The following is a 27,209-nucleotide window of genomic DNA, read 5'->3' on the forward strand; positions in this document are numbered from 1 at the left end:
CTAAATTTGGCCTCCAGGACCTCCCAGCTACACTTGCCCACGTCGTTGGTGCCGACATGCACCACAGCCGCTACCTCTCCCCCAGCACTGTCTACTAGCCTGTCTAGACGAGAAGTGATGTCCGCAACCTTCGCACCAGGCAGGCAAGTCACCATGCGGTCCTCACATCCGTCGCAAACCCCCCTCTCTATGTTTCTAATAATCACAGTTTTGGTCACAGCTTTTGGTATCTTAATAATGATTAAGTATAATGTAAAAGCAAGGTTCCAGATCAGTGTTTTTCAACCTTTTTCATCTCATGGAACTATGACAAGGCACTACAATTTTTATGGCACACCATCAGTTTGACAATTGGCAAGGCACACCACACTGACAGCAGGGGCTCGCACCTCCCACTGGCCCTACTAACAAATGATCCTCCCTCAAACTTCCATGGCACACTTGCAGACCATCCATGGCACACCAGTGTGCCATGGCACAGTGGTTGAAAATGACTATTCTAGATCTTATGGCTAAAAAAATCATGTGGGGAAAATGAAACGGCAGAAGCTAGGTGGAGGGTGGTGGTTGAAGATTTCCAGAGATTTCAGTACAGCTCCTTCTTTCTCCCCTCCATAATAGGCAAAACCATATTACGCAAAATAGTAAACACCATACAAGACATTATGCGATAAGCAATTTTGCATGATTTCTCTTAATTTGCATAATTTTATAAATTATGCCTATATGGGCCACAGAAGTTGGGCTACTATGATGAAGGTTTGGGTTAAAAAATATATATATAAATTTTTTTGGCAGAATTCTCACAGTTGAATCCCCCCCCCCAAACATGCTGAGCTGCCTCACACCTGGATATGCTCCCGATATTGCTGCTGGGCCTCATACTCGCGCTGCTGATTCTTCAGCCGCTCTTCCTTGATTTTAACAAAGTTCTCAAAGTCACCTCGGTAGCTGTCAAGTCTCTGTGAGTGAAGGTGGATGACATCGGTGGCCACGGCATTCAGGAAATTCCGGTCGTGGGATACCACCAGGATAGTTGACTGCCAAGTCTAGAAGGTGAGCAAGCACAGGAAGCTGCTTTATACCAAGTCAGACCAGGTTCTACCTAGCCCAACTGCGTCAACTCTAACTGGAACCAACACCCCAAAGTTGCCGAGAGAATACTTGCTCTACCCTGCCTGGATGCTGGCAGGGACTGAACCTGACACCTTTTGCATGCAAAGCAGGAGCTCTCCCACTGAGCTGAAGCCCCTTCCAAAGATGCAGCCCAAGCTGGTTGGAAATCAGAGCCTGATCTAATTACCAAAGACAGCTAGGTAACAGCCTTATTACCCCCCTCAAATACCAAGGTGAACTAACAAAGCACCCAAGATTGTCATGTTCTTTCACCTGCCATACTGACCTGCAGATAGTTCTCCAGCCAGATTATAGCCTTCACATCCAGCATGTTGGTTGGCTCTGGAAGTGAACAAGGAGGAGGTTCTTTAGCAAAGGATTCAGTAATTTAACGCCTGATAATTGGGTAAGAGGCACTTTGTCAAGTGGGTGCTCCTTTTTTTAGCAGGGGGAGAGTAACTGACCCACCTCACCCCAGCACTGTCTGTTCTAGTGGCTGTCTGCTGGTATTCATTTGCATCTTTTAAGATTGTGAGCCCTTTTGGGACAGGGAGCCATTTAGTTATTTGATTTTTCTCTGTAAACTGCTTTGTGAACTTTTAGTTGAAAAGCGGTATATAAATACTGTTAATAATAATAATAATAATAATAATAATAATAATAATAATAATAATAATAATAATTGAGAAAATATGGTAATTAAAAATAGGAAACAGCATTCATTCTGCAAATAGGAGATAGAGCCTCTGGCAAAGTGCAAATGTGGCTCTATGGTAAAAAGGTCACAATGACCTACAAACTTTGCGGGTAAACAGATCTTCAACTCAAACATGCACACATCACAAACATTCCAGGACCAAATAAAAGTATTTTACTGTCATGTTGGATTGCATAGATTGATCCATCAAGGGGAATGGATGGACCTGCCCTGGAGTGGACAAGGACAGATTAAGTGGCAGTTGGTCCTGTCAGGTTGCATGGCTCAATAAAGGCACCCTTCACAATCTCTACCTTAAAACAGGCAATGCGAACGCTTAGATTTAACTGTTCACATCGGATTTGCCGCCTTCCTTAGATGGTGTAACCAACATGGCCTTTATCTCCCTGCAGCAGAGGAACATGTGCTGGCACAAGGTCTACACGGCCCTGCCACAGAAGGCCAAGACACACACTTAGGGTGTACTCTTTACTGCAAACTGCAACACACAGCCAGTGTAAATTTATCTTGATTGGATTAAACCAGGAGAAAGATTTGGGCTCATGTCAAGGCCACCCCAGACTCCCCCTCGTCCCAAGGGAGGCATTCCACATCCTGGATATAGGGGTATCACAGTTTTAAAGACAAGGCATGGCTGGGAAGTGCATTGTACAGATTTCTTGCAAAACAAAATTCAAATCCCACTCATGAAAGTTTGTGTTAACTTTCATGAGTGGGATTTGAATTTTGTAGCTGAATGGGGGAGACATCTTGCAATGACATCATTGCTGAGCATCTCCAGGGCTGTTCAAAGCAAGTGCAGGGATTCTACAGCTCATTTCAGACCAAAACTGCATTCTTCTTCTTTCTGCTCAGCCTATCTGAAGGAGATTCCCGTCTCCATTTCTGGGTGTTTTCTGCAGTTTGCTGTAACTCAGATGTTGGAATTGAGCATGGTAAGGTTAGCATGAACCTCCAAACCATGATTTGAAATTGGTTTGAAATGGCTTTGCCAAAAATTGACGTTAACCTGAAACCACAGTTTGCCCAATTTAGATGTCACAGCAAACTCAAGTTAGAACAATCTCAAAGTGCAGGAAGAAAACACACAAGCTCTAGGCAAACTTCCAATCCCCCCTATAATTAGAATAATGGTTCCCAAACTTTTTTGACTGCTGGCTCCCTTGACTTACTGGGCCATTGGCCACGGCTCGCCATTAGGGCTACAATCCTATACGTTTTTATAGAGTGGTAGGTTTTTCACAAGGATTCTACAGTTCCTTTGGCTGGTTTCTGCAACTCCCAAGGGAGCCATGACTCAATCATGACTGAATCATGACAGGATCATCCAAACTAAGCTTGTGCATAATATGCATCTCCCCCTTCCTTCTTGCCACATATCTCCAGAAGAGACTTACCATCAAGCAGGAGGAGGTCAGGCCTGAGAACACGTGAACCAGCAGGACAAGGAGCAAGGAGGGGGAAAAAAAGGCATACAACAGCATTAAGAACACAAAGGCTTAGTTTGAAGGTGGCTATAAATTTCAATGGAATTTTTTGGATGGGACAGCATGGTTCTGCCAAAGTTTGGAACACTTCCAAAAGACAAGACTGACAGCCCCATCCAGCTTCTACACTTTTCCTGGGAAATATCAGAAAGCCCAGTGCTGGCAATTCCCACTAAATTCTGACCCCCCCATGGTCTACAACTCAGTGCTCAAAATTGAAGCTCTATAAATGGCAGATGCAAACCCAACCCCTGCACAGTTTTAATGGGGAAACTTCATTGTGGTTGCACTGCAAGCCAGCTATCTATGTTCTAATAAGGCACTCAACAGCCTGAAGTTGCAAGCAAAATGGGGCCACTCACAGCCAAGATATTGGTTTGTGCATACTCAGGGGATATCCCAAGTATGCTGAAGTAGGTAAGTTTGTAACTTAAAACATACACATCTCTCCCCACCCCACCCAAAAAAAACCCCAGCCTGCAATGGACTGAACATGGTCAGTGATTCCCAGGAGCCATGGAATGGAGAGGTATCAAGCTGGATAAATGCAGCAGCAAGAGTGGGAAGGAAGAGCAAACAGGCTTGCTTTTCAGATATGAGCCCGATACTGAAGAATGAACAAGACATACCTGGCAAAGAGGGCACGAGCTAAAGCCAGTCTCATTCTCCAGCCTCCTGAAAACTCTCTGGGGAGAACAAACAAACAGGGGGCATCACATTTCCCATGTCAACTGGGCATCAGCACTCTACAGAGTCAGCAGGTGGCAACACAGTTGTGGATGGACAGCACAAGTGCCCAAGTTCAATCTGTTCCCTGCCCCTCCTCAGCCACAATAGGAAGGGGCACCAATCTTCTTAGCATTTGGTAGTCTCTTAGCTATCTTGCCCCAAAGAACACCAAAGAGCTGGCTAAGAGATGTTAAACATTATGACTTATCAGAATCTAAAGTTGTTCTGGCACCAAAAACAGGCCAGGAGCCATTTTCTATCTTGAACTGGGCAAAAAGAGGTCCTCCTCACACCAAAGAGTATGAGTTACTTCTGGTGCTGGCCTGGAAGCACATTTCCTACAGAAGGGCATACTTTCCCTGGGCTCACCACAGCCCCCCCCCCCCCGCAGGAGGAACACCAGAGAGCTGGGGGGCAAACTTAAATTCTACATCCCTCCCCCACAGTATCAGCTGTTCCAGCAGTTGACCTTTCTACTGTCTTGTAAGATTTACTGCAAGCTGCGGTGGGGAACTGTGGATCAAAGGCAAGATATAATTCTTGGACTCCCAACAGCAGGAAAAGTTCAACCTGTGGTAGAATCCACTTACTTGGTTGTTTGTTGCTGCATCTTTGCACTGAATCCCAGCCCAGCCAGAATGACAGATGCTCTGGACAAGAAGGGAAAAGGAGAAATACAATGAAGGAAGTCAACAGGTTGGAGGGCAAAGGCAATAGGCTTTTCCCCAGAACTCCAAGGCAAGAAGCAATTATGAATGCAGCTGCACAATGTGGGAGACATTGGCAGGTGCTCCATCCAGTGCACACCTGTATCCTTCTGAAAAAGTCACAGTGACTCTGACACTTCAATTCACTGCAAAAGCCAAGTTTCACAGGGAATTAAAACCCCTAAAGCAGTAACTGCTGAGCCCTGATTTGGGGTCAGGGAGATGCAGCACTAGGGTCTCCCAAGTGAAAGTTTTGCTACTCCCAGAATCTCTGCTCTTACCCATAGCTGAGTGTTTGCCCTGTTAAGAGGACCCTTATGTCATCCAGCCTAGATGCCTTTAAAAGTGGATTGAAGAGATTTCTGGAGATCTGTCTGTGACAAATCAGGAGAGAGATCTTGGGGTGGTGGTGGACAGGTCGATGAAAGTGTCGACCCAATGTGTGGTGGTAGTGAAGAAGGCCAATTCTATGCTTGGGATCATTAGGAAGGGTATTGAGAACAAAACGGCTAATATTATAATGCCGTTGTACAAATCGATGGTAAGGCCACACTTGGAGTACTGTGTCCAGTTCTGGTCGCCGCATCTCAAAAAAGACATAGTGGAAATGGAAAAGGTGCAAAAGAGAGTGACTAAGATGATTACTGGGCTGGGGCACCTTCCTTATGAGGAAAGGCTACGGTGTTTGGGCCTCTTCAGCCTAGAAAAGAGACACTTGAGGGGGGACATGATTGAGACATACAAAATTATGCAGGGGATGGACAGAGTGGATAGGGAGATGCTCTTTACACTCTCACGTAACACCAGAACCAGGGGACATCCACTCAAATTGAGTGTTGGGCGGGTTAGGACAGACAAAAGAAAATATTTCTTTACTCAGCGTGTGGTCAGTCTGTGGAACTCCTTGCCACAGGATGTGGTGATGGCATCTGGCCTGGACACATTTAAAAGGGGATTGGACAAGTTTCTGGAGGAAAAATCCATTCCGGGGTATAAGCCATGATGTGTATGTGCAACCTCCTGATTTTAGAAATGGGTTATTTCAGAATGCCAGATGCAAGGGAGGGCACCAGGATAAGGTCTCTTGTTATCAGGTGTGCTCCCTGGGGCATTTGGTGGGCTGCTGTGAGATACAGGAAGCTGGACTAGATTGGCCTATGGCCTGATCCAGTGGGGCTGTTCTTATGTAGGAAAAGTCCATCACAGGTTACAAGCCATGATGGGTATATACAGTCTGTGATTAGCTGGTCACTCTCATTATGAGGGCTGAGTAGGAATTTTTTTCTGTTATCCAAATTGGTCATGGATGGCAGTTTTTTCACCTACCCCAGACTGGTGAGGGAGGGAAGACATATTCAGTAGATTTCATGCATTACAAATGGGTCACTGTGTTTAATAAAGTAGCAGAAGTTAAGCCCAATTGCAATCTGGTGTCTTTGCTGGGGTGTGTGTGCGTAAATAGAATGGTAGATGCAGGAAGGTGGCAGCAAGATCCAAGTATCTTGTGGTCTTGTGTGCACTTCTGGAGGCATCTAATGGGCTGCTGTGAGATACAGGAAGCTGGACTAGATGGGCCTATGGCCTGGTTCAGCACGGTTCATGTTTTTATCTTACCTTGCTGGAGCCTTGTCTGCCTCAATCTCTTCCAGCCTAGCATAGATTTCCGACAGCCTGGCACCCTCAGTGCCTTCGATCCTGAGACAGAATATAAAAGCAATGTGGCTGCTTGCATTTGGTGAAGGAAGATCAACTCTGCAAAAGACAGTGCCACTATCCAAGCCAGGGGATCAGGACAGGGTACTTCAAGGTCAAAGTTGCCTACCTTCCCGAGTTGACCCGGGCTGTCAGCTCCTTCTCCTCTGTCAGCAGGCTCTCACGGGTGGTATCACACTCCAGCACGCTCTGCAGGGCTGGCGTGTCATCACCTGCCACTTCCTGCTCCACATGAAGGATGCTGATGTGTGAGGGGATGCGCAAGTTTCGACTGGCAATCATCTTCAACAAGGTGGTCTTGCCCAGCCCATTCCGACCCACCAGGCCATACCGCCGGCCATAGGCCAGGTTCAGGTCTGCACCTGTGAGGAGGACACTGAAACAACACGAAGGCCTCAGGACTGTCTCTGCAGAAAAGTATTTTTTCTTCCCACGCAAGCATTCTAAGGGGGAGCAGCTGAGGGAAAGTGCAGTAGAATGACTGCCTGTGGCCCAACCCATGCAACACAGCATACTGACATCATCATGGCAGGTGGTGGGTGGAGCTACAGCAAGGCCAGATGAAGCAGCCTGCCTACCAGATCTCCCAATGTCACCAATTTCCAATGCTTGGCTCTTCCAGAATGCTTTTGAGTTGGAGTAAGAGAAGTAGTTGGGAGCTTGTAATAAATGGCAAGCTTCTTTGTGCTACCCATTGTGGAAGAAGCATGGCGAATATTTAAAATAATATTTACAAACAGCAACGTATTTGGAAGCAAATGCATTCCAGTCCTGGCATGACTGGGGACCCTTCAGGCACCTGGTCAGCACTTCTCCCCACACCCCCACCTTCCAAGAGATGAGCTGGTTCAGAGCTCTCTGTTCCTAGCTAGCAGCTCTTTCTCAGCACCCGGGCAGTCTGCAAGCTATCCTCCATTTGCCCTTGAGAACTCACCGCTCACCGAAGGACACATCAAAGTTTTCAATGCGCACATCGTAGGACTTGTTCTTGCCCGATGTCTCCAGGCGGGTCTCCTTCTTGCTGGCAGCTTGGCTGGCAGATGCCTCCTCAAGCACCCTGCCATCAAGCATAAAGCAAAAGATCATTAATACGCAGGGGGAGGCAGAAGAATCTTCTCATTACATGGAACACATAAATGGAATTCTTAAATACAAGAGAGATAAAACAATCCAGAAACAGAGTTATCACTTCAGGGTAGGGTTCACACATGAATAACCATACAAAATGCACATCCACATGAATAACCATACAAAAATTTTACAGACAGAAAAGTGCAGTGTGAGGGAAAAGTCTAGGTTAGAACCCTGCTCCCTGACATGCTAGTTTTTTATATGTCAGTAACTGACTTGTATGGAGGAGTATTCAACATGACACCTCCGATCTGAAGCCAAAACACAAGTCTAATGTCAGGAAAAAATAGAACTCAGGGAAAAACCCTTTTATCGTTATAGCTGTATCTCTGGGGAATCCGATGTAAGGAAAGATTGTGCTACTCCAGAATTGTAGAATGAAATCCTCACAAAACTTAACAATTGCTCTCTGATTATACGGGGCTTAATGCAAAAAGGCAAAGGTAAGGACTGACTAGCTGCTATCAGCTAGAACTCCCTGGCTGCCCCGGGAATAACTGCAGGCAGTCTCCATACACATAGGATGGAGCTCCAGGCAACAGCCACAGCAGCCTAGAAAGGTTTCTCTTATGCACTAGGGGTAGCTTTGACAAGGCTGCTGAATGAATGGCACAGGCATTTAGAGGAAGCATTTTCAGAAATTGTGCCCTACTTCTGGAAGCCCCCAAAGGCTCTATCAAAGCCCAAGCTAGGAGATTTTTTCCCCCACCAGTATCAGAGGCCCTACCCAAGGAAGCAATGTCTATGGCAAATTGATCAGCTCCAGCAGCAACATGTCGGAACACGGCTGCAGTATCCAGGGCAATGAGTTTGCCACTTCTTCTTGTCAGCCTCTCAGGCTTCCAAGAAGCAGGAACAAGGTCCTGCCCAAGGACCACAGGCAGGCCTCTCACTTACAGCGGGTTGCCAGACTTCACAGAATCACGTTCTTGCTTCTTGCTCTGCTTGGCTTTGAGGCGAGCCTCTGCCTTCTCTAGCTTCTTGACATTCACTATCTGCAAAGCAGGAGGAGGTGGTCAGTTGGGAACAGAAGCAAACCCTGGTGGTCCCCATGAGCTCCATAGGGACTGCTTGCTCAAGGCTGGAAGGCCTTTTGGTCACTTCCCATTCTACGATTGGGCAAGGGCAAAAAGAGCTATGCCCTCCCTTAAGAAGGCAGATCTTGCCACAGGTCTGCATGTCTTGGCCACATCCATGTGAAATGACTGTACTGAGGTCTATGGGGGGCTACCTTTGGAGCTGCCTTGGCGCAAAATGTGGTAGCCTCAACAAGAGTCAGTATGCAGCTTATACAGAACTTATTTTAGTGTCATTTCATACTTCCTGGCTTCCAGCTTGTTTCCAGGAACGATTTAAAGGGCTGATTATGACCTATAAATCCCTAATCACTTTGGAACGCATTTCTCCTTTCTAAGGCTATCTACACAAATCACTGGAGCCCTTTGCTCCAGCTCTCACTCTCTACAGAGGTCCATTTAGCCAAGATGTGGAATGGCGTCTTCTCAGTGGTCACCTAGGTCACAGAAAACCCTCTAACAGAAGGTCCATACAGTCCTCTCACTAGAGCTGTTTAGGTGAGTGGGTCTGTGGTAAGGGCCTTTTAGTCTGATACAATTTTAGCTCCTGGTTGCTATATGATTTTTTAAATAGGCAGTTGCCTTCATTTTATTATTGCTATATTTGTAATGAATGCTTTTTTCCCCATAGGTTTTGCATCTTCCCCTTATTTTTGGATACTTCTAGCTTTTCAGAAGCACCTGGGCAGATACAGAAGCCTAAAAAGCTGCTAGCAAGCAGGTTTTATCTGTTTGAAATGCCATTAGCAGCCAGCCATGTGCTGGAAGCAGGTCTGCCTCATTCTTGTCTGGGGTAGCCAGTCCACCTAGAGATAGGCATGCCCTGTTCACTGGGCAGCAAACCTGACTGCCCTGGATAGAATGGCAAAGTCAAGTGGGCTTCACTGCTCCAATTGAGTAACAATGACATCATCAAACCTAACCTATTTAATTCCAGACACAAAGAAGCTTGTGTGTCCCTGCCATGTTCTGCCCATGAAGTTAGATGCTGGCTGGCAGCAGGTACATCACTTACTCTCCAGTACATGCAGGAACCAAGACTCCTGGGACAAAGTAAGTAGCTAGTGCATGATTCTAGTTAGCTGTGCTCAGGGAATTAACTTTCTGTCATTGGTTTCTCTTTCACTCCAAAGCGACTTGCAAACCATGAAGCAACATGTGGGGCAGGGGGTTCTGTGGGCTTTGCTTTGGAGTGGCCTCACAACTCCATCTGCTTGTCCTTTATTTTACTCCGTCCTCCCCCTGCTGCATTTTATTTAATACTTTGCCTTCGCACTTTTAAAAAACTAGTTACATTCTTTAACTACCTAGTCCATGTTCATAGGTACTTAAGTGGATTATCACATCTCTCTGCTCTGCGGACACTACTGTGGTTTGGATTTTTAATATGAACCCCTGGGGCTCAGTGTTCTCCTGAGAGGGTTTTTTCTTCCCCAGACATCTCTCCTCTGCCTGGTCTCTGTAGCCAGGGATGGTGAGGGCAGATACAAATATGAAGTTTCTCCCCCATCCAGCTACTAATCCAATAAGGGGAAAGCAGGGAGACAGAAGGGGTGTGAGAGTACTAACCATTAGGTACTATTCCCCTCAGTCAGCCTGCTTTTTCCAAGGTCCCATCACTGGCAGTATTGTTTTGAAATACCATTTTTAACACATTTCTAAATTTGTTATAAGCTGCTCTCAGAGCTCTCTTTAGGGCAAAAAATTAGGCTATTTTTAATAAATAAGACCCATATAATTGACCCTGTACCTTGGAAACAGGTACAGCACACAAGTTAGCATCACAGCCATGGAAGTCAGCCTAATTCGCCATGGAAAGGACAGAGATGGACAGCATATTCTAAACAGTTGGGGAGCCAGCTGTATGGGCAGAAGGTGGTGCTGTTTGTTGGACATCCCAGAAGTTTTAAAATGAACAGGTTGGAGGCAACAGTAACAGGTGCCCTTACCGAGGACGGATCCCTCTTCAACAGCAGCCCTGGCAGCAGGTCCAAGCTAGAATCTGCAATTGGCAAGTGAAGCAGTGAGCAAATAGCCATAGGCAGTTTTGTATACTGGAAGGCACCCCTTCCTCTTCCCTAGAGAGATGACCGTGGAGTGTGCATGAACACTGGTGTGGAAAGAAAAGGGGAGGGAAGAAGGCTAATGGGAGGGGAAAGAGCATCTCCCACCAAACACTCTGCACAAAATTTCACAGGCCACCAATACTAAATTTGATAGACATCAGTTGTGGACCTGGCCCCTGTGCTGCTCCGGGACACAGGACCACAACATGCCACCCTTTCTGTAACATACCACACACCCCTGGGATTGATACCTCACTACAAAGCCTTTGCAACATTCCTGAGCACTCCGAAAGCCTTCTGAGGCTTCTGCAATCCTATTAACAGTACTACAAGTTTTTGATGAAAACCAAAGTACTGTGTAAGTGCATTCCAGAGGCCTCAGGAGTCTTTCGGAGCGCCCGTTCATTTGCCCTCAGAACACTCCAGAGGGTGAACAGAGGCAGTGATGGGTGGAGGTGGTGGTCACAGGGCCCACAGGAGTGGCGCCTAGGGCTTTTGCTCCCTGCCTCCCCCAGGACTGCCACTGTAGGACATAACACATACAAACACATGCAAAACTGGGCCATGTAATGAATGTTTGAGAATGACACATTTAGAGGACAGGTCTATCAACAGGAATTATCCATCATTCATAATGAACTAAATGGAACCTCCAGATTCAGGGGCAGCATTCCTTTGAGTGACAGGTGCTACAGAGCAAACACTAGGAGAAGGCTTCTTTGAAGCATCTACTTGGCTAGTCATTGGAAGCAGGATAGGCAACTGCATGGACTCTTGATCTGGTCCAGCAGGAATCTGGGAACTGGTCAAATTGGTCATGCACTGTGCAAGCACCACCATCCCAGGATTGTCACACCTGCACCTTGAAACAAATTCTCTCAGGCAGTTAAAAAAATGCATTATGCATCAATATGCATTATGTGTGAGAGATCATTTCTGGTGGCTTCAGGACTGTAAAGTTGGGTGTGCGAGAAATATTTTACACACACACAAAATCTTTCTTTTCTTATTCTTTGGTTATTGTCTACACAAATTTCTATGCTACATGCTGTAAAATGTAAAAACTGTTTAAAAAAATCCTTCCAGGCAGAATCTATGTCCCACCACAAGCACAGACTCAAATAGTTTCCAATCACAAAGAAAGCGGGAGGAAAGAAGCAGAGCCAGAATTACCTCCACACTAGATCTTCAGGCAATTTTTTGTTGGAAGACTAGGGCTGGAGGCAGAGCCAAGAAACAAACTTACTGTACCAAGGGGCTGCCAATAAATCTCCCTCTCCACGAACCCATTCCAGCATTTTTTTAAAAAACAGTTCACTCACGGGGGGGGGGGGGCAGACCTAATTTATTTTAGATACATATCTAAAAATAAAAATGATGGCCAAGCTTCGAACAGCACAGTCATCAAAGTAGTATTTGGCACCTCAGAAGGCAAACCCCAATGATCAGGGTCTGCATCTGTCAATCACCTATCCCACAGAAAGCCAGTTAAAGCTCTTGGGTCATCAGCACCAATACTGCATCAACAACAGGCTTTCTAAATTCATTTTATGAAAGGGTTCAAAATGAAAGGCATGCAGACAGCATGAGACCATATGAAGAGGCACAGGAAAAACCTCATCAGGTTTGTATCCTGTCCTTCCTTCAAACACAGGGCAGTATTATTATTATTATTTTATTAATTTATACCCCGCCTTTTTGCCCAACAGGCACACAAGGCGGCTTACAACACTTAAAAAAAATACAACATTAAAAACAATCATTAACAATTTACAATAATTAAAAAAATCTAAAAACAAACAAACCCCGTGGATTTTCATATAAAAGCAAGAACGCCAGCCAGCCTGTCAACAATTAAAAGCTACGTATTTGAAATAAAAAGGTCTTCAGTCCACGCCGAAACATCAGCAATGAGGGAGCAGTTCTCAGTTCTAAGGGGAGAGTATTCCACAGTTCGGGGGCCACCACCGAGAAGGCCCTCTTCCTGGCTGCTGCCCTTCTCACATCTCTTAATGGAGGCACAGTCAAAAGGGCCCCCCCAGATGATCTAAGAGCACGGGCAGGATTGTAGGGAAGATATGCAGAGCACCATCCCATTTCAGCTGCAAAGCAGACTTGGTTGAGAGGTGGGGACATGTCCAATGTTAGTTGTGAGGTTCAAGGACTGAGGATGGATCTGAACCCAGAGTCACTCTGTCCAAGTCTTGCACCCCGTATCACATCCCAGCCCCCCACTCTGTTACGGCTAGCAAGCCTGGGCTGGAATGGTGGTAACCTCCAAGGTGAGCAGTGTCTGGAACAACCTGGCAACATAGATGCAGCAGATCACCCTGCTGGCACTGCTTACCATAACTGTTTGTGATCTTGGAAAGCTGGATCGGGGTGTCCAGGAGCACCTGCCTGTTCCCCTGGGAGTTCTCACTTTCCCTGCCAGACACAAAAGAATTGGTAAAAAAGAGGCTCCGGCACTTCCAATCCCTTCCCTCATAATAAACTCTTCAAATGTTTTGAGTGAACAGCCTGACTAGATCCGAACAATGGGCACATGGTCCAGGATCCCCCTTCCAGTGTAGATGAGCCTGGAGAGGCTGCTAGCATTCTGCCAGTTTGCCTGTATAAAAACCATGCAGAATCTAGATCCCTGTGGACTGCCCTCAAATTGCACCATCACCACTCGCTCAATCCCTTGCACCTGCACACACCTCTTCCCAACATGCATCCCATGCTTCACCCTCTCACTCAACCGCCCCCAATACCAGTCCAGGGGAACTTACAAGTGAAGGGTGTTGTACATCCGCTGGCAAATTGCCCGGATGTCTTCATCATCTTTGGAGTCTCTGGACACATCTTGCAAGAGCTCCCCAACGGCCTCAAAGAGATCATCCACTGACTCAAAGTCTGAGCTGCCGCTGTGCAAGACCCCTGCCAAGGAATGCAAGACACCATTGATGTGCTGTTGAGTGCCTGAGCCCCCTCCCGTTTTTATGCCTTATGAACTTAGTCTGCAAGTTATTTCAAGGTATTTTTTTTTTAATGGGGAAAATACACATTTATGCACAATAACCAGTACAGAGACCTTCTAACTGTGTTACTGGTTATTAACAGTATTGACAACATTTCTGAGAGGGCAGATTCATTCATTCAGATATTTCATACTCCAGAATGCCACACATTTTTCCCCACTGTGATTTGAACAGAGGCACCCAGGATTACAGTGACCTGCTCATCACCTCAGAACTGCAGTTCGTCTCATCATTAATACAATATCAGCAACTAGTTATTATGGAGGACAGAGACCCCAGCCTCTTGGAGAGTTTTACCATCTCCAACAGAGTGGCAAGGGGCCTCAAGAGAAGAAAGAACTTCTACCTATAGCAGGCTCATACTCCATATTCACATCTATTTTAGAGACTTCAGGTTACTTTCAGATAAAAAAAGGAACAAAAATAGGGACCTCATAAAAACTGCGAACCACAAAAACGTCACGCAAAAGAATGGTTTTTTAAAAAAAAAACCGCCACTAAGCCGGTTTGGGTCAAACCAAACAACATTTTAAAAATACATATTAAATCTTTAAGTAAAATTTTTAGCTTGTTTTTTAAGTTCATCAATTATTTTAGCCATATTAAACAACCAAAAATAAGATTTTATAATTTCAGGAGGCACAGCCAATCAAAGACCAGAAAACCCTTCATTCTTGCAACCCACACACAGGCACCAATGGTACACACTGTCCACTGCAACACCACCCAAAAAAAACAAGACTTAGCAACACAAATACATAACAAGAACACATAACAGACATGTGAGTTGATTGCTTACCCCTACCTGGGGCAATCAGCACTCCAAAGGGTTAAGAAAATCTTTAGCTACCTTCCCACTTGTGACCTATTGCCCAGGAGAGTGAGGCACATTGCCTGATGGAAGAGGTAAGCGGAATGCCCCCCTTCCTCTCCCAGAACAAGAATTCTGGTTTTTTCTAGAAGAGGAAGGGGGCATTCCTTGACCCTTAGGGATATGACACAGCAGTGTGGCAGGGAGGGCCAAGTGATGGAACAGGTCATTGTCCAACCACCTGCTGAAGCATGCATTGGCTGAAAAAGCATTATCTACGAGCATTATCTAATATTTTACAGTGTTTAGCTAAAGTATGCAGGAAAGGGCCACCAATAAAGGAAGGCCATCAAATGCAACTGAAGCTGCAGTCACCCATCAGGGGATGCGTGGTGAATCCCTCCAGGAGGTGACCTTCCCACTGACTGATAAGCCACCCAAAGCAGGTGCACAAACAGCACAGCAAGGCAGCTGTGGAGACCTTTAGTCTCACTCTTGGCCCCTGAAAGGCAGCAAAGAGTTTGCAACTTGCTGAAGATTGTGGTCTGCACCCATATAGAACCAGAGCACCCTCCTCACATCCAAGGTATGCCAAGCTTTCTCCTGAATTATATTGAAAACCATAAAAATTTACATAAATTATTCAAAAGAAATTTCATATACCAATTTTTATGGACCTAGCATTTTAAAAAGGGACTTTTAGCAACTTTATTTCGGTTTAGTGACTTTTCGGGACCAAGTATGAGCCCTGCTGTAGCAAGCTTAAAAATTAGACAGAGAAACCATTGAAGATAGAGGCATGAAGACCTATGGAATAGAGCAGGGGTGCCCAAACCCTGGCCCTGGGGCCACTTGCGGCCCTTGAGGACTCCCAATCCGGCCCTCAGGGAGCCCCCAGTCTCCAATGAGCCTCTGGTCTTCTGGAGACTTGCTGGAGCCCGCACTGGCGTGACGCAACTGCTCTCAGCTTGAGGGCGACTGTTCAACCTCTCGCCTGAGCTGTGGGACGAGGGCTCCCTCCCCTGCTTGCTGTTTCACATCTGTGATGCAACAGCAGCAGCAAAGGAAAGACTGACCTTGTTTTGTGCAAGGCCTTTTATAGGCCTTGAGCAATTGCAAGACCTCCATTCATTCACATAAGTTCCATTTTTAATATATTCATTTACGTAAATTTATTCAAATTGGAAATGTAAATTAATTCCAGACACAGTGTCAGAGAGATGATGTGGCCCTCCTGCCAAAAAGTTTGGACACCCCTGGTATAGAGGAAGTCAAGCAAAAGATTGAGATCAACTGCTTCAAAATAATAGTAACAAAAGGAGTAGAGGAGTCAGAAAGAAGGAGGCCAGAACAGAGATTTGATACAGAAAGTGACTGTGATTAGAAAACGAGGACTGGGAATTTTTCTGAGGGCAGTTTCAGTGATGTGCAAGAGCCGAGGGGTCAAGAACCAAGTAGGAGAATGTCCAGACAGTGGGAATGATCAGCACATTCCAGGAGTGTGGAGACCAAGGGCAGAAGGGAGACAGGCCAATAGAGAGGGAGGCTGGGAAGAGGAATAATTTCTTCTTTTTTCAAAAAGCAGAGGAGAGTCAGCAGCAGGGAAGGAGCCAAGAAGAGGGTTTCTTTCTTTATTTGAAAGAAGCAGGGAAGGAGCCCAAGGAGAGGGATCGGTTGATAAAGTGGCGTAAGGAAGAAGGTAATGGCAGGTGAGGTGCAATCGGGTGTCCAGAGGGGATCAAGGGGACACATGGGGGGGTTTGATTATGCTAAGAGGGTGGGGTCAAGTGGGAGAAGAAAAGAGGAAATGGTTGGGGGTGCTGGAAGGGGGAGGAGGAGGAGGCAAGATGTGTGTGGACGGTTTTCATTTTGATTGATGAAAAAGGCAACAAAATCCTGAGCAGAGAACAAGAAGGGACATGGCAGAAGGCAGGCCTTGACACAGACCCGAAGGGCGAGAAGAGGTGCCAAAGATTCCTGGAACTGAAGATCAAGATCTTCCTCCAAGTCACACAAAAGGCTGCCTACTTGAGATCCACAGGGAATTCATGATCCATTACAAGTTGAGTTCTTGCCTGTCAATAGACTTGGGTCCTAGGAACACAGCTACAAATTTCTGTCCAGTAAAAGTAAGTGTCTGACTAGGGCAGTTTAAAGGAATGCAGGCACACTCTCTGCTCCGTATGAGGGTCTCTTCTCCCTCTACCCCACCTAGGGTAATAATACATTCTCCAGCAATCATGTTCACAATCACATACTCTTATTTGATAGCATCGGCTCAGCAATACCACAAGCTGTTGAAGCAGGACAGGTGACCTTGGCAGTTAGAACGCAATTCTTCATGAAAAGCCTTTATGGAAAAGGGATTAGATTACACTTTTCTTACCACATACTCATTATCCAGACTGTTACACATTGACTGGTTGTGTATCAGATATTTTCTCCACAGTTTCTGAACTGCGACTACAGAACTTAAGGAATAGTTATTTAACCCCAAATATTACCATATATATGACAGCAGTGCATGGTGCTTTTCCAGAGAACAGATTCCTACCCCAAAAGGCTTACACTTTAGATGTCAGCACAAGGAAGTTAATGGGGCAAGATGGAGGCAACGAGAAACGGGGAAAAAAATGTGATTATTTCATAAGAACATAAGAACAGCCCCACTGGATTAGGCCATAGGCCCATCTAGTCCAGCTTCCTGTATTTCAGTTACACCTACACCTACTTAGGCTTATTAAGTACAACAGGGAAGACGCTCTTGTGCCAAAAGTTTCCAGGAAAAGGTGGGTGTTGAGGAGAGATTTCCAGGAAGCAGGAGTCATGATTCAGGTTTCTGGGAGACAGCAAATAAGGGACAGCAAAGGGCAGAGTTGTTTCATAAACAGAAACCTTCTGATAGCAGAGCAAGAAAAGTGAAGGTCAAGTATGTGAGTGTACCAGAACAGAAGAATGGAGCAGTAAAGGGAGGGGACCAAGAGCATTGAACATTTGATGGTAAGGCAAGAAGCTTGTTCAAGTAGACATATTTGTCCCCAAGGAGGGTGTTACACCTTCCCATCTTCATCTGTATAGCAGCCTCTAGGCCTTGCCTGATACAGACACAGTAACAGTTTCCCAGAATCTGAACAAGATCTTGGGAGGAAGGGAGAGAAAAAGACGAGAGGCCCACAGAAAATGGGCAACCTCGTAATGTTCTGGAACTGTAAGTACAGCTGGGGGTGCCTGGCCTTCAATATTTCAGAGAAGAGGCAGCACATCAAGGCTGCAATCCGAAACATACTTATTGAAATCTATGCAATTTCTATTCCAAATTAAAATCTTATGTACGTTATCAGCTTGGTAAATGGGTAGCATTATCTCCTTATTGGGGAGGTGGGCTGAGAATGGCTTGCTGGGCAGCCCAATCCTAACTAGCGCTGGCACAGCCAGGCAGCATGGCCTGCACTATATCAACACTAATTGGGAATTGGCTGGTAATCTCTTTGGATTAAGGAGATATTCCCCCCCCCATCCCGAATAATGCCCCAGCCAGCTCTATGGGGCTATTTGAATCAATAGCTGGAAGAGGTCTGATCAACCCCATGTAGGGCAGTGTGGCCTAGGAAGGAAGTTACAATACAGCAGAGACCACCTTCACTGACGCTTTCCCCCTCCTGGGCCGAATCCGCTCTCCCCTGCGGAACAACTCCCCCTTCCCCACACCCTTGCACCACTCAGTGTCTTATTGGCTTGTGCCAGAGGCTCAGAATGCAGCTCTGGTGGGGCGCTGCACGTCGCTCCACTAGTTCTGGGAGTGCTGCACCAAAGTCCACTGCTAAGATTGCACTCTAAGCCACCCAGTGAGCTCATGGCAGAATCAAGATGCAAACTGGAGACGTCCAATTCACAGCAGTATCTCTGCCATGATGCAATGCTCTGATGCTCCGAATATAACCCTCACACTTCAAGCATGTTGGCAAAGTAGTTAAATGCAGAATAACCAGGAAATGGGTTTTTCTAACCAACAGCTTTTCTCCATGTAAGATCTTAGGTAGCAGGGCAAGAAAAGGCCTTCACTTGAGATCTTAAAGTGCTACTGCCAGTCAGAGAGGACAAACACTAGAACTGATCAGTCAGCATGGTTCAGCTTCACTGAAGGCTAGCTCAAGACTTTTTGATACTGGAGTGCCAGAAGCTGCCCCCCTTACCCAGTGATGTGCCAGCCTCCTCTCCTCTCACTCTCCCATGCTCCAACTCTGCACTCTCCTTCCCTCCACACTTCTTCCTCTCCATCCTTCTTTCTTTTCCAGTCCAGGGAATGCATGGAGAGGAAGAAGCAGCAGAGGCAACCAAGTTAATAGAGATGACTGGCCCTCCCCCCCAATCCACAACCTGAGGTACCCCCTTCAGCGGACCTCAGGTATGGGCTGACCCTGGATTGATACATACCTGCCCTTATATTTTAATTTTTACCCATGACAAGCAATTGTATGCAAGAAGCATGCAGAGTACCATACATATCTAAGTACACACCATATGGTCACATGTGGTTAATGAGGCAACCCCTCACGCCAAGACACATTAACCTATTAATGCCCAGCACACAGGTAGACACATTTGATCCCTGTTGCGTATATGCCATGTTGGGCAGAAATGGCTTCGCTTGTCTCAATGCAGTGGAGTAGCCGAAGGGGGGCCAAGCACCAGGTGGAGTACGGCTCTATTTTGGCCCCCCCCGGAATGGCTCCGAACGGGGGGCGCTTGCACGCTGCCCTAAGGCACCTGCAAGGACCTGGTGCTTGGCCCCGCCTCCGCCTACGGCACTGGGCTTGGGGGGAGGCACTTCGCCGGAGACCCCCCGGAAGGAAACCACGCCCCCACCCCCAGCCTCACCGGTCACGTAGTCGAACATCTCCCCGTCGAGCTCCGGGAACTCCCTCCTCAGGATCTCCGCGCAGGAAGCCGCCATCGCCACCCAGCCGGCCTCAGGGCCTTCCTCAGACACCGACGCACGCGACGCCACACGCGGTGCCTGCTGGGAAACGTAGTCCGCCGCCTGAAAGCGCGCGAAAGAGAGACGTCGCCAAGCCCCGCCCACCTCACCGCGTGAGCGTCTGGCCCCTTCTTCGCGGGCAAGCGCAAAGCATGCCGGGAGGGCGGTGCCTGGGAGAAAGGCGGAGCCCATGCAGGGCCTGACCCCGCCCACGCTGGGCAGGTTAACCACTTCCTGCCCGGACCATATTTGCATATATGCACAAATGCCTTTTAGTTAGAAGGTGGAGCTTCTATGGCCAGGAGCAGTGTATCTGCCTTGGCTGGGGCAGGACCAGGGTAGGGCTGTTGGAGCTGTGCCGCCCGGGCACCTCCCTCAGCCTCTGCTGGGCACTCAGCCAGAGGGGGCCTTGCCTGGCACAGGCCCGGGTGGCAAAATGGCAGGCATGGCCAGAGGCAGCCCTGGAAGGCTCTGGGCAGTGGGCACCAGTGGAGCCATAAGAACATAAGAACAGCCCCACTGGATCAGGCCACAGGCCCATCTAGTCCAGCTTCCTGTATCTCACAGCGGCCCACCAAATGCCCCAGGGAGCACACCAGATAACAAGAGACCTCATCCTGGTGCCCTCCCTTGCATCTGGCATTCTGACATAACCCATTTCTAAAATCAGGAGGTTCCGCATACACATCATGGCTTGTACCCCATAATGGATTTTTCCTCCAGAAACTTGTCCAATCCTTTTTTAAAGGTGTCTAGGCTAGACGCCAGCACCACATCCTGTGGCAAGGAGTTCCACAAACCGACCACACGCTGAGTAAAGAAATATTTTCTTCTGTCTGTCCTAACCCGCCCAACACTCAATTTTAGTGGATGTCCCCTGGTTCTGGTATTATGTGAGAGTGTAAAGAGCATCTCCCTATCCACTCTGTCCATCCCCTGCATAATTTTGTATGTCTCAATCATGTCCCCCCTCAAGCATCTCTTTTCTAGGCTGAAGAGGCCCAAACGCCGTAGCCTTTCCTCATAAGGAAGGTGCCCCAGCCCCGTAATCATCTTAGTTGCTCTCTTTTGCACCTTTTCCATTTCCACTATGTCTTTTTTGAGATGCGGCGACCAGAACTGGACACAATACTCCAGGTGTGGCCTTACCATAGATTTGTACAACGGCATTATAATACTAGCCGTTTTGTTCTCAATACCCTTCCTAATGATCCCAAGCATAGAATTGGCCTTCTTCACTGCCGCCGCACATTGGGTCGACACTTTCATCGACCTGTCCACCACCACCCCAAGATCTCTCTCCTGATCTGTCACAGACAGCTCAGAACCCATCAGCCTATATCTAAAGTTTTGATTTTTTGCCAAGGAAGCAAAAGAAAATATTTATTCAACCAGTGTGTAGTTGGTCTGTGGAACTCCCTACCACAGGATGTGGTGATGGCATCTGGCCTGGATACCTTTCAAAGGCGATTGGACAAGTTTCTGGAGGAAAAGCCCATCGCAGGTTACAAGCCATGATGGGTCTGTGCAACCTCCTGGTTACAGAAGTGGGCTCTTTCAGAAGGCCAGGTGCAAGGGAGGGCACCAGGAGGCAGGTCTCTTGCTGTCTTGTGTGCTCCCTGAGGCCCCTGGTGGGCCACTGACATGCAGGAGCCTGGACTAGATGGGTCTTTGGTCTGATCCAGCATGGCTCTTCTTAGGTTTCAGTTTGTTAACCCAGCATGTAATTAGTCTGTGGAACTCCTTGCCACAGGATGTCTTCTGTGCTCCCTGAGGCCTCTGGTGGGCCACTGTGAAATACAGGAAACTGGAGCAGATGGGCCTTTGGCCTGATCCAGCAGCCAGGCTCATCTTATGTTCTTATGATTGAGGGCCTCTCTCCATCTACCTGAAACTGGGTGCTCACCAGGGTTCAGAGGAGCCTGTCCTCTGGCTGGTGGGAAGAGCCAGCAGTCATCCAAAGAACAAATAGGAAGGAGATCCCTTTGTGGTGGGTAGGAGAGAAAAAGTAGTTGGCATCCTTCAGTCTTGGAAGACTATGGTGTCAAGCTCTGAATGGTGGTTCTGGAACAGAGTGTCCTCTCCAGTGCGCAAAGCCTGGGTAAAGTAGGTATGGAGGATAGGCTGTTACCCATGCAGCAAATCCCCCCTCTCCACATCACTGAAATTGTCCAATAGAAAGGCAGAGGCCAATACGGTTGGTTCCAGCGGCATCGCAGGAGTTGCCAGAACATGACTGTGTTCAGCCATGAACTGCCTCAGGGACTCCAGCTCCGGATTTTGCCTCGAGGTTGAGAGAAAAAGAGAGCATGCAATTAACCTGTCAGCATGTTATTAGCCTGTGGAACCCCTTGCCACAGGATGTGGTGTGTCATCTTGGCTGCTCCCTGAGGCACCTGGGGGGCCACTGTGAGGGACAGGAGGCAGGACTGGATGGCCCTATGGCCTGATCCAGCAGTGGGGCTCTTCCTACATTCTGATGCAATGAGCCTGTGGAACTCCTTGGTACAGGATGTGGTGCAGGCTCATGCCTTGCAGACTCCCCAAGGCTCCAAAGTCCATTCACCAATCAGTTCATCAGCAGTTCCAGTACTCCTTTAGCCACCAGTCCATTAATCCAATCTCCTTTCCTCCATCTGCTACCCACACCAAACTCCCTTCATCAGGTGCTTTTATGCCTGAGAGCCCTATTGCCTTCAAGTGGCTGCAGCTGTGCCACTCACCCTCTGCTGAATGCCCAGGCCTTAACCCTTAAAGGGGCCACTGCTGACACCATATCCTACCTCCTTGCCAGATCTTCCGCAATTCCAATAGGATGGCCTTTGGCCTAACCCAGCAGTGGGGCTCTTCCTATGTTCTTATGCATGAGTCAGTGGAAGTCCTTGCCACAGGATGTGGTGTGTTGTCTTGGGTGCTCCCTGAGGCAACTGGTGGGCCACTGTGAGGGACTGGAGTCTGGACTGGATGGCCCTTTGGCCTGATCCAGCAGTGGGGCTCTTCCTACGTTCCCTTTGGCCTGATCCAGCAGTGGGGCTCTTATGCAATGAGCCTGTGGAACTCCTCGCCACAGGATGCGATGCTCCCTGACGCAGCTGGGGGGCTGCTGTGAGATACAGGAGGCTGGACTAGATAGGCATTTGGCCTGACCCAGGGGCTCTAACTGTTCTTATGATTGTGTCCTGCTGCTCAGAGGACAGCACTGTAGTCACCACAAGAGAAGGCTTCAGCCACCCACCCCGAGCTGATGGGCTCCCCACTGCATTCTATGACCTGCAATGCAATGCAATCCTGCGCTTGACCACTCAAAAGCAAGTCCCATTGAGTAAACTGGTGCTTACTCTGGAGTAAGGGCACACAGCATTGCAGCCCTCATTCCTTTGCCTGGAGAGTCAGGGCTGGATCTTCCCTGGTGCCCCTTTGGGGCAGGAGGGCCAGAGAGGGGCGCCCAGCCCAGCCTTCCCCTGCTGGCAGCTCCTGGGCTTTGGCTGCCCACTCCAAGACACCAAACACAGCCTCAAAGTCCAGGCTGCTTTTGATGACACAAGTACCGGAAATGCAGCCTGCGTGTCACTCTAGCCAGCTTTGCCTCTGTGAACAGCAGCCCTCCTAGCCCCGCTCACACTCCGGGCCACGCCCATTCCCATAACATCCCTCTGCCCACACACAAAGCCCTCGCCCCGCCCACACGGCTTGCCACGCCCACGCCCCGCCCCCTCGGCGAGTCAAAACCTTGGGGTTAGACTCCGCCCTCAGGGACAGCCTGAGGGGATTCCTGGAGGAGGCCCAAACTGAGTAGCCTCCCAGTGGCTGGAGGGTCATGAGGCCTGCACTTCACAGCTGCCCAATGCGGAAGGCAGGCAGGCAGGCAGGCAGGCAGAGGGTGTTGCTCACCTGGGCTGGTGCTCAGGGATGCCGACCAGGGTGCCAGCCTGCTGTGGGTCAGTTCCCACAGGGTGCCTGTTTTAGGTCAGTCCTGCCAAACCCACTCCGTCCCTTCCCTTGGTTACCCGAGGCCACCCAGACCATCGTTCTTGGGCTTGCAGCCTGGAGGCAGAAGGCGGCCAGCCTCCCTCCCCTGATGTCCTGGACTTCTGGTTTCCTTCCCTTGTGTGGTGCCTCCTCCTGGTTTTCCCCTGAGAGAAGCATTGTTGAGTGTCTTTGGATGGCCCTGCCTCGCCACTCATCCATGAAGGGGGTGGAGGACACAAAGTCCTTGGTTGGGCCTCTGGGCCCCCCTTTCAGTTTGCAGGTGAAGCAGGGAGTGGGGCCTGAGGGCGCATGTGGGAGGCCAGGCAAGTTGGCTTCAGTGGTCCTTAGGAGGTCCTGGTCCCAGGTGACCTGGAAGGGTGGTGGTTGTGAGTGAGGGTCCTTCACAAGGGGTGGCGGGTGGTGTCTGGCTGTCCCTGGGTGGGAATGGCATGACACCAGGGGAGAGCAAAGCGGTCTGAGTGAGAGGCGAGGGGCCATGAAGCATTGCAGCCACGGTGAGCAGCCGAAGGGAGGGCTACTACTACTACTAGAGGCGCCTTTCAAGGAGATGACATGGATGTGGTTGGATGGACGCCTGGCGGGGGGGGGCAAAAGAAGCAAAAGAACTGAAGCAGGAGCAGGGGGTTCCAGGGCAGAGGCAGAGGCATAAGTACAACGGGGTACATTTGTACGGGTGTTATTTGTGGATTATAGTTCTGCTTGGCAACAGAAGGCATCTATCTCCGAACCAGATCAGACGGAAAGCTCTTCAACCTCTCCAGACTGAGAGCAAAGTCCAAAGTCCAGCTGAAATGTCTGCGTGACTTCCTCTTTGCCGACGATGCAGCTGTCACTACCCACTCTGCCAAAGATCTCCAGCAGCTCATGGATCGTTTTAGCAAGGCCTGCCAAGATTTTGGACTGACAATCAGCCTGAAGAAAACACAGGTCATGGTTCAGGATGTGGACTCACCTCCCTGCATTACAATCTCTGCGCATGAACTGGAGGTTGTCCATGACTTTGTGTACCTTGGCTCAACGATCTCCGACACTCTTTCTCTCGATACCGAGCTAAACAAGCGCATCGGTAAAGCAGCTACCACGTTTTCCAGACTCACAAAGAGAGTCTGGTCCAACAAGAAGCTGACGGAACATACCAAGATCCAGGTCTACAGAGCTTGCGTCCTGAGTACACTTCTGTACTGCAGCGAGTCATGGACTCTTCGCTCACAACAGGAGAGGAAACTGAGCGCTTTTCACATGCGCTGCCTCCGACGCATCCTCGGCATTACCTGGCAGGACAAAGTTCCAAACAACATAGTCCTGGAACGTGCTGGAATCCCTAGCATGTATTCACTGCTGAAACAGAGACGCCTGCGTTGGCTTGGTCATGTCGTGAGAATGGATGATGGCCGGATCCCAAAGGATCTCCTCTATGGAGAACTCGTGCAAGGAAAGCGCCCTACAGGTAGACCACAGCTGCGATACAAGGACATCTGCAAGAGGGATCTGAAGGCCTTAGGAATGGACCTCAACAAGTGGGAAACGCTGGTCTCTGAGCGGCCCGCTGGGAGGCAGGCTGTGCAGCATGGCCTTTCCCAGTTTGAAGAGACACTTTGCCAACAGTCTGAGGCTAAGAGGCAAAGAAGGAAGGCCCATAGCCAGGGAGACAGGCCAGGGACAGACTGCACTTGCTCCCGGTGTGGAAGGGATTGTCATTCCCGGATTGGCCTTTTCAGCCACACTAGACGCTGTGCCAGAACCACCTTTCAGAGCGCGATACCATAGTCTTTCGAGACTGAAGGTTGCCAATACAATAGTTCTGCTTTTATCACCATTCTACTTAGCAGGCTGTTTTTAAAAATGACTAGTTTGGGCATTCAGCAAGACATTTGTCTGCGGCTAAAGGACTTTTTGACAAATAGGCCACAGTCAGTTAGGATGGCTCATCATTCTTCCACTCTGATATGAAATACAGGAGCTCCCCAATGCTGTGCGCTGAGCCCCTTCCTCTATTCCCTGTATACACATGATTGTACCCCATCACATAACACCAATGAAATTGTAAAATTTGCAGACCATACTACAGTGGTGGGGCTTGTTAGCGGGAATGATAAGAAGGAGTTATTGTGGTGCAAAGAAAATAATCTCTCACTTAACATCAAAAAAACTAAAGAACTTATAATTGACTATAATTGAATTGGAAAAAGAGGGATGTACACACAACATTATACATAAATGGTGAGAGGGTGGAGAGGGTTGCTAGTTTCAAATTCCTAGGTATTGACATCACAGAGGACCTCTCATGGACTATTAAAACCAACATGTTGATAAAAAAGGCACTAAAGCGTTTATATTTTCTGAGGAAGATTGGGAGGTTAAATTTGTCACAGCAGCTGCTTGTGTCTTACTATCGTTGCAGCATTGAGAGTGTCCTAACCTATGATATCTTGTTGTGGTATGGAAATTGCTCTGCAGGGGACAAAAAAGCTCTGCAGAGAATTATTAAGATTGCGCAGCACATCATCAACCTTCATCTACCAGCTTTGGAGGACATCTTTGGAGGACATAGACAAACAGGCCTTGCTGAGGAAGAATCAGCATAGCTTCTGTAAGGGTAAGTCTTGCGTAATAAACCTTATAGAATTCTTTGAAAAGGTCAACAGGTACGTGGATGCAGGAGAACCCGTAGACATTATATATCTGGACTTTCAGAAGGCGTTCGACATGGTCCCTCACCAAAGTCTATTGAAAAAACTCCACAGTCAGAGAATTAGAAGACAGGTCCTCTCATGGATTGAGAACTGGTTGAAGACCAGGAAGCAGAGAGTGGGTGTCAGTGGGCAATTTTCACAATGGAGAGAGGTGAAAAGCGGTGTGCCCCAAGGAACTGTCCTGGGACTGGTGCTTTTCAACCATAAACAACCTGGAGACAGGGTTGAGCAGTGAGGTGGCAAAGATTGCAGACAACACCAAACTTTTCCGAGTGGTGAAGACCAGAAGTGATTGTGAGGAGCTCCAGAAGGATCTCTCCAGACTGGCAGAATGGGCAGCAAAATGGCAGTTGCGTTTCAATGTCAGTAAGTGTAAGATCATGCACGTTGGGGTAAAAAAAACTTCACATATAGGCTGATGGGTTCTGAGCTGTCTGTGACAGATCAGGAGAGAGATCATGGGGTGGTGGTGGACAGGTCGATGAAAGTGTCAACCCAGTGTGCAGCGGCAGTAAAGAAGGCCAATTCTATGCTTGGGATCATTAGAAAAGGTATTGAGAACAAAACGGCTAGTATTATAATGCCATTATACAAATCTATGGTAAGGCCACACCTGGAGTATTGTGTCCAGTTCTGGTCGCCGCATCTCAAAAAAGACATCGTGGAAATGGAAAAGGTGCAAAAGAGAGCGAATAAGATGATTACGGGGCTGGGGCACCTTCCTTATGAGGAAAGGCTACGGCGTTTGGGCCTCTTCAGTCTGCAAAAAAGACGCCTGAGGGGAGGACATGATTGAGACATACAAAATTATGCAGGGGATGGACAGAGTGGATAGAGAGATGCTCTTTACACTCTCACATAACACCAGAACCAGGGGACATCCACTAAAATTAAGTGTTGGGAGAGTTAGAACAGACAAAAGAAAATATTTCTTTACTCAGCATGTGGTTGGTCTATGGAACTCCCTGCCA

The 27,209-nt window shown here is 48.1% G+C and overlaps 1 protein-coding gene across 2 annotated transcripts in view; it reads right to left on the reverse strand.

The window, feature by feature from the left end:
• The window catches only part of ABCF3 (ATP binding cassette subfamily F member 3), a 36,012-nt gene extending 16,456 nt beyond the window's left edge, over positions 1 to 19,556 (reverse strand). Inside the window, exons 1-13 of one of the 2 annotated variants that reach the window (XM_066621788.1) lie at positions 19,456 to 19,556; positions 13,518 to 13,665; positions 13,091 to 13,170; positions 10,627 to 10,679; positions 8,499 to 8,596; positions 7,405 to 7,527; positions 6,580 to 6,846; positions 6,372 to 6,452; positions 4,641 to 4,700; positions 3,951 to 4,007; positions 3,232 to 3,254; positions 1,403 to 1,458; positions 849 to 1,049 (exon numbers count right to left, since the gene is read on the reverse strand). In XM_066621788.1, the coding sequence (XP_066477885.1) occupies positions 849 to 1,049; positions 1,403 to 1,458; positions 3,232 to 3,254; positions 3,951 to 4,007; positions 4,641 to 4,700; positions 6,372 to 6,452; positions 6,580 to 6,846; positions 7,405 to 7,527; positions 8,499 to 8,596; positions 10,627 to 10,679; positions 13,091 to 13,170; positions 13,518 to 13,665; positions 19,456 to 19,531 (1,323 nt within the window). In that variant the 5' untranslated portion in view covers positions 19,532 to 19,556. Of the gene's footprint in view, positions 1 to 848; positions 1,050 to 1,402; positions 1,459 to 3,231; positions 3,255 to 3,950; positions 4,008 to 4,640; positions 4,701 to 6,371; positions 6,453 to 6,579; positions 6,847 to 7,404; positions 7,528 to 8,498; positions 8,597 to 10,626; positions 10,680 to 13,090; positions 13,171 to 13,517; positions 13,666 to 19,455 lie in introns of those variants that run through there. The other variant, XM_066621789.1, reaches the window with a different exon arrangement.
• Positions 19,557 to 27,209: the final 7,653 nt, after the last annotated feature.

The sequence above is a fragment of the Tiliqua scincoides genome, chromosome 3 (genome assembly GCF_035046505.1).
Source record: "Tiliqua scincoides isolate rTilSci1 chromosome 3, rTilSci1.hap2, whole genome shotgun sequence".
Lineage (NCBI taxonomy): Eukaryota > Metazoa > Chordata > Lepidosauria > Squamata > Scincidae > Tiliqua > Tiliqua scincoides.